Here is a 13,343-nt window from a genome sequence, read left to right as displayed (position 1 = left end):
TTTCAGTAGACGCCATGGCAAACATCGGTCTCATTAAATTTTTGACTAAATTCTGTATTACTAAAAAAACTAACAAAAAAAAAATTTAGCACAACTAAAGGAAGTAGGTAAACTATTTATAAAGGAGTGTAACACAACTCTGAACATGTGTTTCTGTCTATCAAATATACCCACTGACACACACACATGCACACACACAGGCACACACACACATGCCGTGTCCCCCAGAGATCTTTCAGTACTGATCTCCTTTGCCTTTTGTGAAACAGACTAACTTGGCACTCTCAACTTTTGCAGAGGGTCTTATCTATACCTTTTATTTTGTTTGTCGTCTAGAAGTTGTAACGCCAGCCATCAGTGCAGTGCAGCCCATTCTTCTTCTCCTTTTCTTTTTTATACCTCTGGATCTTTCTTCTCTTCTTTTTGGATTCAAAACCTTCTCCGTCTGGTACTTCTTGATTCAGAGAGCTCACCTTCCCTTCTCTCTCCCCCCAGTCTCCCATCCCTTTTAGCTGTTCCTTTTTTTCTGGCTATGCACCATGCTGTCCTCCCCAACTGTAATCCTTCAACCCTATGGACTCCCTGTTTACCCCCAGACAGCTTCCTGCTACCCCAGCATTGTACAGGTAAACATGTCCCTTTATTCTCTGTATCTTCTTCTTTCACATTCTCTTTGGAGTTTGTTAGTTTAATTTTTAATTTTATTATTTTTTTATTTAATTCTTGTGCAGTTTCTGTCACATGTCTGGTAATATGTTGTAAATCAACCAATCACTAGCAAGCTTAAGGCTTGTTTATGTACTAAAGTGTCATCCACCAATGAGTTTGAGGACATCAAAAGTGCTTATCTCTGCCAGTGAAGGACGCAGTGTCCTGTTGTTAGTTATATTTGTCCCTGCGAGGTGGACTGAAAACAGGTTCAGTGTGTGTTTGTGTTCCGCTGTGTGATTGTGTGTGTGAGAGAGAGAGAGAAATTCCGGGACAGCTGATAAACGTTGTGCCTGCTCTCTCTCTGTCACACTCGCTGTATTTTTAGTCTGTTCCTCACGCTGCAGATTCCCTCTCACAGATATAGAAATAGATGTCTCAGGTTCCCTCTTGACTTTATCTGAAGTGATACACAGTGATAGATTATGTCATCTAAAGAGTAGGACTTGAGACAATGGAAATTTCTTAGTTGCGTCTGCTCTTTTAGTTGCTTTTCATCTGCCATACTATTCATATATGATATAAAATTTTGTGTTTGAGCTGAATTATATGGTTATTGAGGTTGAGATATTTGTGTTGGTGCAAAATTGGCTTATGTGTTTGTGTGTGCATGTCTGTTTATTAATGGAGCAATGAATAAACAGACATTCATTATCATGAAATACCCCCGAAATGGACCCTGATTTTCATTTGAGGAATATTAAATGACTGGAATATTGTTTATTTTGCAACCAATATAACATTGCTTATAAAAAATAAATACATGAAATGCTCATTTAAGTCTAAATTATTAAGAAAAAGACTGCAGAGTGAAACAATGTCACTTGAATGTTTTAGATTTTTACATCACTTTGGATCATTGTTGTTGTTGTTAATTATTAAGTCTTAAAGTCGTTTGATTAATGGAAATAAAGCTGAAATGAAATAAAATAGAGATATGTTGCCTTGGCAAATAACTTAAAGTTGAACTCAAATATTAAATATTAAAACTGAAATTATATAAATACTTATTTGAATGTAGTTTTATTCTAATATATTTATTTAAAATAATACAAAATATACAAAATGATTAAAACTTATATATAAAATATAAAAAGCAATATGTATAAATCTGAATAAATACTACAATATTATTAAAAAAATGCTAAAATAACACTGCTTTGGATAAAACAACTATTGATGAAGATTTAAGAGGCTGGTTGCAAAGGAAAACTGTCAGTTACATTATTTAGCTGCTGTTATACAAAGATATCTGACAGCAGAATGACACACCTGTCCAATCAGAATCAAGTACTCCACAGAGCCTTGTAATATATGAGTATAGACTACATAAGCAGTTCTTGTCATCAGTTCTGTGTGTGTGTGTGTGTGTGTGTGTGTGTGTGTGTGTGTTTGAATGATCCCGCAGCTGTCAGATCACGCACCTGGCATTCTGCCTCTGATCTTTAACCCCAAACCTGACAGCTGATGAGGCCTGTGTGTGTGTGAGGGGGAGGAAATCTCATATCAGTCAGTGAGACTGAAAAGACATTTTATCTGCTAGAGGTGTTATTTAAATACTCTCACAGTGACAACGAATTAGGTCAGGAAAGAGAACAGTTTATGTAAAAAAAATCTCAGAAGATGACCTCTGCATGTTAGATAGCAACTAATGGAGTGTGTCTGAACAATTATATCACATTTATGCTTGTCCTCTGCCCTAGATCATGGAGGGGTGTTGTGTATGTAAGTTATAGGTATATGTATATCTCAGCAAGTGTGTACTCTGTGTACTTGTTGAATAAAGTTTCCAAAGTCTGAACTCTTAATTTTGATCTTTGACTTGGTCTACATCCAACAGCAACGGCACACTGAGTGGTATTTTGAGTCAGCAGTACTTCAAATACTGTAGTGTTTCAGACAACACCTGTTTACAGCTCGTAAATATTTTACAGGGGTGTCAAGTAGCTACTGGTTTTTTTTTTAAAAAGGAATGAAGGTAGGATGCCATGTTCATGTAATTAGTGAGTAACCTTGTAACTGTGGTATATAACATCCCATCTGCAAAAAAAAGGGCTATGATGAGAGACACTGATGTTACATGATACTTTTGTTTCAGCTAAAGGAATCTAAGTGTGGTGGTGGTGATATTTAATCAAAGCTGTGTCTCTCAGTGGCATTTTATCAGTCAAGTCTAAATTTACTCTGCCTTATCAGCTCAGCGAAACAGCTGATAAAGACTAAACATGTAATACAGCTTCATACTGGTTTCATTTCTTTATGTCTGTTATTTTATTTTACTTTATTTTAAGACTCGGCAATGAAACCAAGAAAAAAAACAATGAAAAAAAAAAACCTCTGAAATAAAAGGTTTATGCCACAAAAGTCTATTAACCAAAGCTTGATGATACCACAATAATTTGAATTTTCTGCATAAAATGTATTATAGTTTGTATTTGATTTGGTTTAATATCTTAAGTTGCCAATTTTCTGTTTGCAGAACTCTAAGTGAACTGTTACTTGAATGTGTTTGATTGATCTTGCCTGTTTTACCTAATCTATTGCATACATAATGTACACACTTAAGTAGTCACAGAAATCTGGTTGGTCTGGTTTAAATAAATCTATCAATGTGATTGTTTTCACTGAACATGAATAGGATCTCTGAGTTTTACTGAGCAGTTGAGTTGTTTGTGTGTATGAATCAACTTTTTACCCCAAAAAATCCTGTCTGTTGAGTGTCAAAGAGTAGGAGGGGGAAATGGGTTGATGATTGACAAGAACAAATGAACACAGCTGGTGTAAAAACCCCTCTTGAGGCTGGTTTGGTGCTTTGTGATTGGTGGGTGCGAGGGACTTATGTCGGGGTGGGCGGGGGGAAGCTTTGCATTAAAGCATGCGTCAGTTGTTGGTGAGTATTGGGTCGCCTACGGAATGCACTGAGGGGGTGAGATGTCTGATTTATACTCCTAATTTCATACACTGTGTCTTTGTGAGGATCTTTAGTTGATGTCTTGACTAGGTTTACATGTGTATAGTCTTTATGATCTGCAAACAAAACGGTAACAGTATGTTAGCTTCCTTATAGCCAGTAAATTTAGGTCCGTTTTATTTGGTGTAAAAAAGTTTGAGTATTGTAATAAAATGATGGTGGTATGGATTTGTTGGAAATGTTTTTTTTGCTATTCTATTAGAAAAGCACATTTTCTAAATCTTTCAGAAATTGCTTTTGTGGAAAATTCAGTTGCTGACAAGAATACCTATTTCAAACCCATACACTATGAAACTATATTGCTGATCAGTTGCTAAAAGTTTAATCAAACTGACTATTAAACTGACTTGAAAAATCAAGCTGAATCTTGTATAATAATAATAATAATAATAATAAGTTGTTAAAACTGGTTAAAATGATTTTGATGGGTTAAGTAATGACTCAATGAGTTTACAGAAATAAGCTTCTGTTAGTAAACAGCATCTCTGTCTCATTTTAGGGTGCCGCTGCCCAAGAGGCGGGGCCAGGCAATGGTGACCCTTCACTTTCCCAGGTCTATGCCCCGCCTCCATCCTATCCTCCACCTGGACAAGGCCCACCCACAACAGCTGCCCGGCTGCCTACCCTTGATTTCAGCGCTGCTCATCCTAACTCTGAATACTCAGATCATCATCAGTTGAGAGTCTATCAGGGCTCTCAGCATGACGGGACAGAGTCTATAGCTGCCAATAACACGGTAAATACAATCAATAAATGACTGGATTCAGAAGATAAAGGTGTTTTAAATATCAGTTAACAAAGGGGGGCTGCATCTTAAATACATGTGGATAAATAAATAGTTTTACATATATTTTACAACTTCAAGTATGAAAAAAATTACTAAAATAATTCAATAAATACAAATAAAACACAAACATTTATTTAAAGGGGTCCTATTATGCTCTTTTACAGAGTCTTGATTTTGTTTTGGGGGTGTACTACAACAGGCTCTCATAGTAGGTTGTTCGAAAAACACATTATTTTTCACATATTTTACATTATTACAACACCTCTCGCCCGTCTGGCATGAATGGCTCGAATAGTTTCTGTATTAAATGAAGGCCCGCCTTCTGAAATATGAACTGTGCTATGATTGGTTAGCTGGGCCAGTGTGTGTTGTGATTGACAGCAATCGGCTCCTGGTTGAGAAATGTCATGCCCTTTGAGCTTCAGCATAAATATTGCATCAAAATCAAATCAATTTGAGTGTGATTTAAAACCAGATAATTGTAAGCACTCTAAGTTCGTCTGCCTCGGGAAAGCTAGCGTGTCTCCAACATAGTGATAACACTTGTTGCCTTCTCTAGTGCTGCTCAACTAGGTCTTGTCCCATTCGTCGATATTTGTGATATAACAAATCCTGGAAAATATGCGTTGTAGTCCAAACGAGTCGTTCATTGTAGTTTTTGAAAAGTGATTTCTGTTAAATAAAATATCTCCTTTTGAACTGGATTTTGAGCTTTGTAACTTTGTAGATCTTTTTTATGCTCAAACAGCCACATTACAGACTAACTAAAGCTGAAAAAGTCAAAGAGCATAATAGGACCCCTTTAAATAACCTCATTCACCTTTAACCAAGCATACCCATGTGAGTATGAAAAATTAAGATTTTACAATTGGAAACAACGTCCAACTGCTGTAAATTGTGTAGTACAACCAGCATATTTTCTTTTCTAATGTATTTGCATTAGAGAAGGTATGCCAGGAATATGTAGGCTGCTGATATATAATCTCATGCTTTGGTCCTCAGGGATCCCGTCTGAGATAGCTAAAAATAGCTTTATGTCCTTTACACATCCTCTTCCTTTGGCTTTTCCAAGTATGGCAATTCAACTGGCTCAGGGCACCATGTAGAGAATATTTAACCTTACTTTATTTAACCTTTTTAACCTTTATTTAATATTTAACCTTTTCTATTCTCTAGTTCTCTTACATTGATATTAAGTAATTTTGCAGACACTTTTATCCATAAAATGGGGAATACATAAAGCGATTCTTCTTAATGAGGCAAACAGGCACAGCAGATAATTGCTCGTAAAAACCAACTTTCAGGCATTTGTTCAAACAAGTACAAGCTATAAAGAGAAGGAATAAATAAAGAGAAAGACAAAGTTTCTTTTTTTGTTGTTTAACTTAGTAATCTTAAATGATTATATAAAAAGAAATAATAATTTAGAACTAATCTTTCTATTTTACATTTACTCTTAAACTAAATCGTATTCAGTCTGATTCTAAATCAGGCGTTTTCCAGTTAATACTTTATGCCAGGAGTTTTTTAAACTGAGGTCAGGAAACCACCAGAGGACCACAATGCGGTGCTAGTGTCTGCAGAATTATTTGAGAGCAAGGGAGAAAAAAAAAATTACAAAGTGCATTTTTTTGTGTTATCAAAGTTAACATGTTAATCCGAGTTCTAGAAATATCAGAAGAAGCATCATCAAATGTTGGGGTACTTGGCATTCAAAAGTTTGAAAATTCCTAATATAATCCTCATTACTCTACAGTATGACACATATTCTTACCCAGTTAATCAATTTGGAACTTGAATTACATTTATTATTTTTGTTAATTAAATACTTTTTGACTTGATAAATTCAATCTTGTGTTTTTAAGTGTGATCAATGCAAAGAAATGCATTTACTAATGCTTTTTTAAGGCACCAGTTATGAGATGTCAGTCATGAATCCAGATGTAAATATTGTCTTGACAATCTGTAATTACTGAAATATTGTCTTTTGGACTCATGCCATAGCTTTATGTTCTTTAATGTGTATCACCATATAAGTGTATGATCATTATTGTTGTGTTACTAATAGCTCATCGGGGTACAGTAATTGCAAAAGGGATTTTAAGTTGTGGCAAGGGAATTGTGGGAAGGATTGAAAATAATATTTCACCATGAAAGTATTTTTTCATTGAAAAGGTTCATGCAATGAGTTTTCTCTTTCTCTGTCACACCATTTTATGTCCACACTGCTTATACCACTAGAGAGCGCCCGATATTTGGACTATGAGACGCCGCCGTGGAGGGAGGGGTCAAGGGGGGGAGTCGGACGGGATGACCCCTCCCCCCTCATCTATGTTTCCCAGGTCCAGTCAGAAAAGCACTCTGCATCGTGACGTGATATCATCACATACCTTCCCATCACACCTTTCCTCAATCTGTCACTTCTCCCAAAAACCCTCCCTGGCCTGTGTCTCTGGATGAATGTAATGATGATGATGATGATGATGATGATGATGGTGTTTCAGCAGTATTTTCTGTGTGACACCTGCTGTGGTAGTCATTACAGCTAGCAATCAGCCCGGCCAGTTCAGAGTTAACCATAACCATGATTTGTTTGCGTGTGTGGATGTGTGTGTGCGTGTCTGTGCGTAAATCTCTATGTGTGTTTCCTGCCTCTTCCTTGGTTCCAAGAATAGCAGTGTACGTTGTTGCAGTTTTGACCTTTAGAGTTATATGCTGAAATACGTAAGCTGCTTGAATTCCCCTGTGTTTAGAGCAACTAAACTGTCTTTCTTTTACTTTCTGTTTTGGGGTTCATTTGGTTCTTAACCCTTCCTTACCTTCTTAACACCCATCATTTCTCTCTTTTTTTGCTACTTCATTGTCTTTTATCTTCTAATGCTGATTCTGTTTGTTGTACAATGCAGTGGAAATGAAATTTAATAGAGAAATAAAATGAAAGAGTAATTATGCGGCTTCTGGTGAAATGGAGTGAAAGTTAGAAGATTAATTAAACTTTAATTTATGATATTTAAATCTAAGGATACACTGATATTTAAATTCTGGCTGAGTTATGGGCAATAATCTATAAATTATAGTATTATAAGTCTATAGTAAGAAAATATTTTTACATTTTAAAATCACAACATAGTAATGTACAGCATGAAAGATTGATCAGGAGGGACGTCTGGGATGATGGTTAAAAAAAATGTAAAAATAGTAAAAATTAAAACTGTAGAATGAAAGGAAGGGAACATGATGAACCGAATGCACCCTTTTTTTCTGCCCAGATTAGAATTGTTTTGTTGCACTTTACCCTTCAGATCTGTTATGGATAAGTTAAAGCAGAGGTCAATTTGCCTTATTGCTTCAACTTTTTCCATCCTTATGAAATATGTAAAGAATTGGTGATTTGTCTGTCTTTCTTTCTTACTCTAATGACCACTCTTATTATTTGCATCAAAAAAAAATTCCACTGCTTTTAAATTCACGTCACACGATTCGTAGTGCCCTTTTTATTATCTAAATTTATTTTTGACCATACTTTTCACCATTTTCCCTTCCTCATTTCACGCTCTGCTTGGCTACTTTTTCTTCTAGCTATTTATCTTTTTGAACATTTTTAATACACCTTTTTTGATTTCTTAATCCATTTTTTAATAGTAACAGTTTTGTGCCGTTTGGTGAGGTATAGGCTGTGCAGACATACGAACTGGCATCGTGATGCATTGTGGGATAGTGGATGTGTTGGGTTTGAAGCACAAATACTCCTATGTATTGATCTGCATGGGGGCATTTTATTTACAGTCACGTACAATCAGTGCAACAGGAAATGCTGTGTAACCATGCATTACATATGACAATCTTCCAGTTGCAGCACTCAGAAAATGACACTTTGTTGAGTATGCTAGTAATCTTTAATCACTTTCAGCTGCTGATTTAGTGAGTTCACTGAAGTTAAAAAACAACTGTGCTCTATATTTAAATCAAATTGTCTTTTTTATGTCTATATCTAACAGGCATGTATGTAGACAGCTCACTAAAATGGGAACTTGATCACATTTCCTCACTTTTGCTTGAGAGGAATCACTGGATGAGGAATGCTCCTTTGCGTTTTGTTGTGGTCACTTTATAAAACTAGTTTTTCTCCTAGTAAAATGTTAGAATGCAATAAAGTTTGACAAGAAATCTTACTATAGATGAGTGGTAGTTAGGTTTTCTGTAATTAAATGCAAACTAAAGTTTCTTCTGTTTTTCTTGTCTTCAATATTCTTTCTATGTCTGTTGCCTCCTCCACATTTTCTCCCTCCCTATCTTTCATTCCTGTTTCCATCATAGGACAATTCTTTAGTGCCTGTGACATCTGACCCACAGTCTGTCAGTGTTTCTGGGGCATCTGGAAGTGCAACAGGAAGTGGAACTGAGGAGGAAGGAGCTGGAAAGGCTCAACCTAAAAGACTCCATGTTTCCAATATACCTTTTCGGTTTCGGGACCCAGACCTCAGGCAAATGTTTGGGGTAATAGAATTGGTTTTTGTCCTGAATGTAATGCATTGCTCATCAAAAAGTTTCAACTTTTTACAATACTATTAAGGTCAGTGGGGTCCATAACAACACCGGAACCATCTGACTTTCATTGTATGGACAGCAAAAAGGAAGAATTAGAATTTTTTTTAAAGGTTCCTCTTTTGTGTTTTACAAAATAAATAGTTTGAAATAGTTAATGTTTGAAACAACATGAGGATGACTTAAAAATGACCGAATGTTCATTTTTGTGTGAATTAGCCCTTCAGCTTCTCTCACATAAAAACTGTTTAGTCAATATCTGTCTTTCATCTCTCAGCAATTTGGCAAGATTCTAGACGTGGAGATCATCTTTAATGAGAGAGGATCAAAGGTCAGTAGGTTCCCAATTTTGTCGAGTTCTTGTCACTTCTTTATTTGAATTTCAATTGGGATTCAATTCGGGTTCAAACCTTTCTTTAGGGGTTTGGATTTGTGACATTTGAAAGTGCAGTGGAAGCAGATCGAGCGAGAGAGAAGCTCAACGGAACAATCGTCGAAGGAAGGAAGATTGAGGTATGAGGGTGATTAGTTTCTGCATCGGGAGAATGGACAACTGAACAACTCATTAATTCTGCTTCTCAGGTGAACAACGCCACAGCGAGGGTGGTAACAAAGAAGCCTCAGACGCCATTAGTGAATGGTGAGATTCTTTCATAACATTCTGCCCAAACGTTTACGTGATATAAATTCAACTTCTCACCTATATGTCAATTCCGGTAGCTGCTGGGTGGAAAATCAATCCAGTAATGGGAGCTATGTATGCCCCTGAACTTTACACAGGTATATTTAATCCTGACTTTTATGCCATTTTTGAGTTCAAATATAATAGCTAGCAGAAACTTCCTTATCTAGATTGATTGTATGTAATTTGCTGTTAATTTTAACTTTTTTTGGTGTAATAGTTGCCAGCTTTCCTTACCCTGTTCCCACTCCGACCTTGGCCTACAGAGGCTCTGCCCTCCGTGGACGTGGACGGGCAGTTTACAATACAATCCGCTCTGCAGCAGCCGCAGCCACACCAGCCGCAGTACCAGCCTATCCTGGGTCAGTAGCTCCTGTTATTTACATTTAATCCTTTAGCAGACGCTTTTATCCAAAGCGACTTACAAATGAGAACAATAGAAGCAGTCAGGTCAACAAGAGAACAACAACAGTATACAAGTGCCATGACAAGTCTCATTTAGTCTAGTACAGAACACATAGCCAGGTTTTTATTTTTTTTTTATTTTATGTTTGGTAATAATAGTCTGTTATGACTATTATTACCAAACATTTAGTTAGTATTTATTGGTTTAAAAGGCAAAGTAAACTTTTCTTTCCACATATTTTATTCATGTAATTTAAATTGTTACATTTAGCTTAGATTAAATTGTAATTTTTCTAAATTGAATTCATGCCATATGTAATTTACTTCCTTCTTTATGTCTCCTGCAGAGTGGTGTATCAAGATGGATTGTATGGTGCTGAGGTCTATGTAAGTTACCAGTCAACTTCTCTTTGTTTACCAGCATCTCTAAGAGCATGTCCACAAAAATTTGATTGCTCAAAAACAAAAACAAAAAACACTTGATGAGTTATGGATAACAGTAGTTAAATGTTTGGGCTGGCAACATTTTTTACGAGAAGTAGATGTGACATGTGACATTTCTTACACTGCCAGGATCTTGTCATGCAGTGTTGTCTAAATATAGACTTCTGCTACAACTAATATCTGTTTCTAAATAAAATGTCAAAAAAATGTATCAAACCTAACTCCTTACTCAATCTGTAACATTGAATTTAGGTGTATGATTTGAAATTGAATTTCAAATCCGAAATGCATTTTAAGCTGATGACCTAACACCAGATTGCTCCACTGGGAGAGTTCATGTAGTAAAATGTTTTGCCATTCAAATTGTTTTCTGAAGGAATAAAATGTCATGCATTACTTAAACAATCCTGTTTTTAGGGAGGATATCCAGCCACATATCGAGTGGCCCAGTCCGCCTCAGCAGCTGCAGCAGCCACATACAGTGATGGGTAGGAACATTAATTATCTATCTGTCTGTCTATCTATCTATGTCTGTCCGTCCGTCCGTCCGTCCATCTGTCCGTCTATCCATCAGTCTATCTCTTAATTATTTAATTGATTTATTTTAAGATACGGAAGAGTGTATACCACAGCAACAGACCCTTACCATCACTCCGTGGGACCTACAACCACTTATGGAGTTGGAACAATGGTAAGTTACCACACATGGCGAATGCAGTCAGTTGTTATTAAACACACTTTCTTGATATAACGGAATGTCTGATTTCTTCTATTTCTTCTATTACAATCAGGCAAGTTTGTACCGTGGAGGCTACAACCGCTTTACTCCATACTGAATAAAATCAGCTCTGTGACTCATGTCTGACAACCAAAGAGACTTTCGCTTGCTGTGTGAACTGCTGTCTGCTGAGGAACCGTTTGGCCTTGAGATTGTAAATACTGGTGATATTTATTAGGGAAAAGAGGTGAATCCAGGCTGAAGATATAATGAATTATATTTAAGGACTTTTATTTAATTCTTAATTTAAGAAAATACCCCATCCGAAAAAAGAATAGTACTTACTTATCAGACAGTGTCTAGCTGATCATGTTATGTACAGTACATACAGATACTTTCATATTAGTGGTGTGATATCTAAGTTATCATTTAGAAGTTATCGAGCCTCACAGGAAAAAGAGTCCCAAAAGATTAATTGTATTACAACCTCTGGATCTGTTGCACTGCCGACGGCTGATAAACAATAGATAAAGACAGATAGCTCTAGTGGAACTTTTCCCCAGACCGAGAAATGCAAAACTCTGAACCTGTCTAGGATGTATAAGACTGTGTGCGTGTTGGAATGTCTTTGGAGTGTCTTTGGAGTGTTCGAGTGTGTGTAATTTTTCTGCTGTCACATGCAATACTGTGAGATACAGCAATGGCACTGGGGTTGGTGATATACAGTATGTTCTCTCTCGATGTCATCTACCTCTAAGTTAAACACCTCTTTATTCTAAACTAATGCAAACTATTGACCTGCTTTCTTATGGCACTACTTCAAAATCTTTGATTTTGTTTTGTTTGTTTTTACAAAAAATTCTGGTGCTTTCCTCTTTGATCTTCTCCAGTCAATTCTTGTTAAGTCATGCTGTTCAGTCATTTGTGGTCCACTCGTCATTCAAATGCTATTTTTGCTTCAGCAGCTATACTTCTGTATTCTTTTTCTGTCTTTATTCTTCTGCCACTCTTTTGCCACTTGAACTCCTTTCATGCTTATTTTAACCCGTTGTGTGCTTTACTTCCCTTTACTGTTTGCTTTCAAATACTTTCTTTCTTAACTAAAGGCACTGTGCATTCATATCTGCTTAAGATCTTTTTAAATGCCAAATTACTGACTAAAAATGAATCAACATTTATTTTGAAGACTATTACATGTTTTCTATCGTCTCTAAAGAAATTGTATTTTATTTTTCTTTATTTTTCTTTCTTTCCTTCTTTCCTTCCTTCCGTTTGTCTTTCTTCCTTTTATTTTTCTTTTTTTTTTCTTTCCTATTATTTGCCTTTCTTTCTTTAATTTCTTTTTCTGTCTTTTTTCTCTCTTTCTTTTTCTGTCTTTCTTTCTTTCTTTCTTTACTTGATTGTTTTCTTCTACTACTAAACTTCCTCCTTTAGTGTCTCAAGAACCTCCTTTACACTTTGATAATAATTTCTACCCCAAAGCATACCTGTCAACATTTTTGTCCCAAAATTAGGGTGACGGGGGCAAAAGTATAAATTATATTATATTATTATAATATTTATATTATTATATATACATTATATTATTATATGTATACAATTATTATCAAACAATTATTGAAACTGCATGTTTTCTTAATAAAAGTAAGGGTAAATTTGCAGAAGGGCTTGATGCAAATCTTCATTCTTCCTCTTTTCACCAGGAATAACCATTTCCCCAGTAAAAGTAGTAAGAAAAAGGAGTGCAGCACCTGATTTTGCAACTTGCGGCATACACATTTAATCATTTAAACCATAGCCTTTGGAAGTGTAAGCTATATCTCAGTTTGCTTGTATATTAGCTTTTCTTTTCTTTTCTTTTTTTTCTTTTTTTCAACGGAGCAACACAAATGTGTGGCCAACTGTCCCTTTAAGACCTGCACCACGCATCCGTTTATCTCTATTGTTTACTTTAGTTTTAGACACAACTGAGTCTATACATAAACCTTGTGTGTTTTGACAGTATTAACACTAAAAATTGACTTAGATTTATAATTAGGTAATATTAGGTTTATAATTAACTGTGTGACGGTCTTTGTCATTG

At 35.8% G+C, this 13,343-nt stretch overlaps 1 protein-coding gene across 2 annotated transcripts; it reads left to right on the top strand.

The window, feature by feature from the left end:
• The first annotated feature begins 219 nt into the window (after positions 1-219).
• rbfox1l (RNA binding fox-1 homolog 1, like) lies at positions 220-12,448 on the top strand. Of its 2 annotated transcripts, none has more exons than XM_059568088.1 (12): positions 220-626; positions 4,179-4,415; positions 8,784-8,963; positions 9,289-9,342; positions 9,432-9,524; positions 9,594-9,651; positions 9,732-9,791; positions 9,914-10,055; positions 10,446-10,485; positions 10,960-11,030; positions 11,152-11,233; positions 11,334-12,448. In XM_059568088.1, exons 1-12 carry the CDS (start codon positions 540-542, stop codon positions 11,376-11,378), a joined length of 1,149 nt encoding a protein of 382 aa, XP_059424071.1. In that variant the 5' UTR covers positions 220-539; the 3' UTR covers positions 11,379-12,448. The 2 variants fall into 2 exon arrangements, with proteins under 2 accessions (XP_059424071.1, XP_059424072.1); XM_059568089.1 differs by lacking the exon at positions 220-626 and adding an exon at positions 3,519-3,634.
• Positions 12,449-13,343: the final 895 nt, after the last annotated feature.

Source organism: Carassius carassius, chromosome 15, assembly GCF_963082965.1.
Source record: "Carassius carassius chromosome 15, fCarCar2.1, whole genome shotgun sequence".
Lineage (NCBI taxonomy): Eukaryota > Metazoa > Chordata > Actinopteri > Cypriniformes > Cyprinidae > Carassius > Carassius carassius.
This window is presented reverse-complemented; position numbering and strand designations above follow the sequence as displayed.

What these genes read in the sequence shown, in the direction of transcription:
- rbfox1l (XM_059568088.1), top strand. Translation starts at nt 540, where the DNA reads ATGCTGTCCTCCCCAACTGTAATCCTTCAACCCTATGGACTCCCTGTT. An exon ending in TGTATGGTGCTGAGGTCTAT is followed by an intron (nt 10,486 to 10,959) that starts GTAAGTTACCAG and finishes TCCTGTTTTTAG; the next exon opens with GGAGGATATCCAGCCACATA. An exon ending in GCAGCCACATACAGTGATGG is followed by an intron (nt 11,031 to 11,151) that starts GTAGGAACATTA and finishes ATTTATTTTAAG; the next exon opens with ATACGGAAGAGTGTATACCA.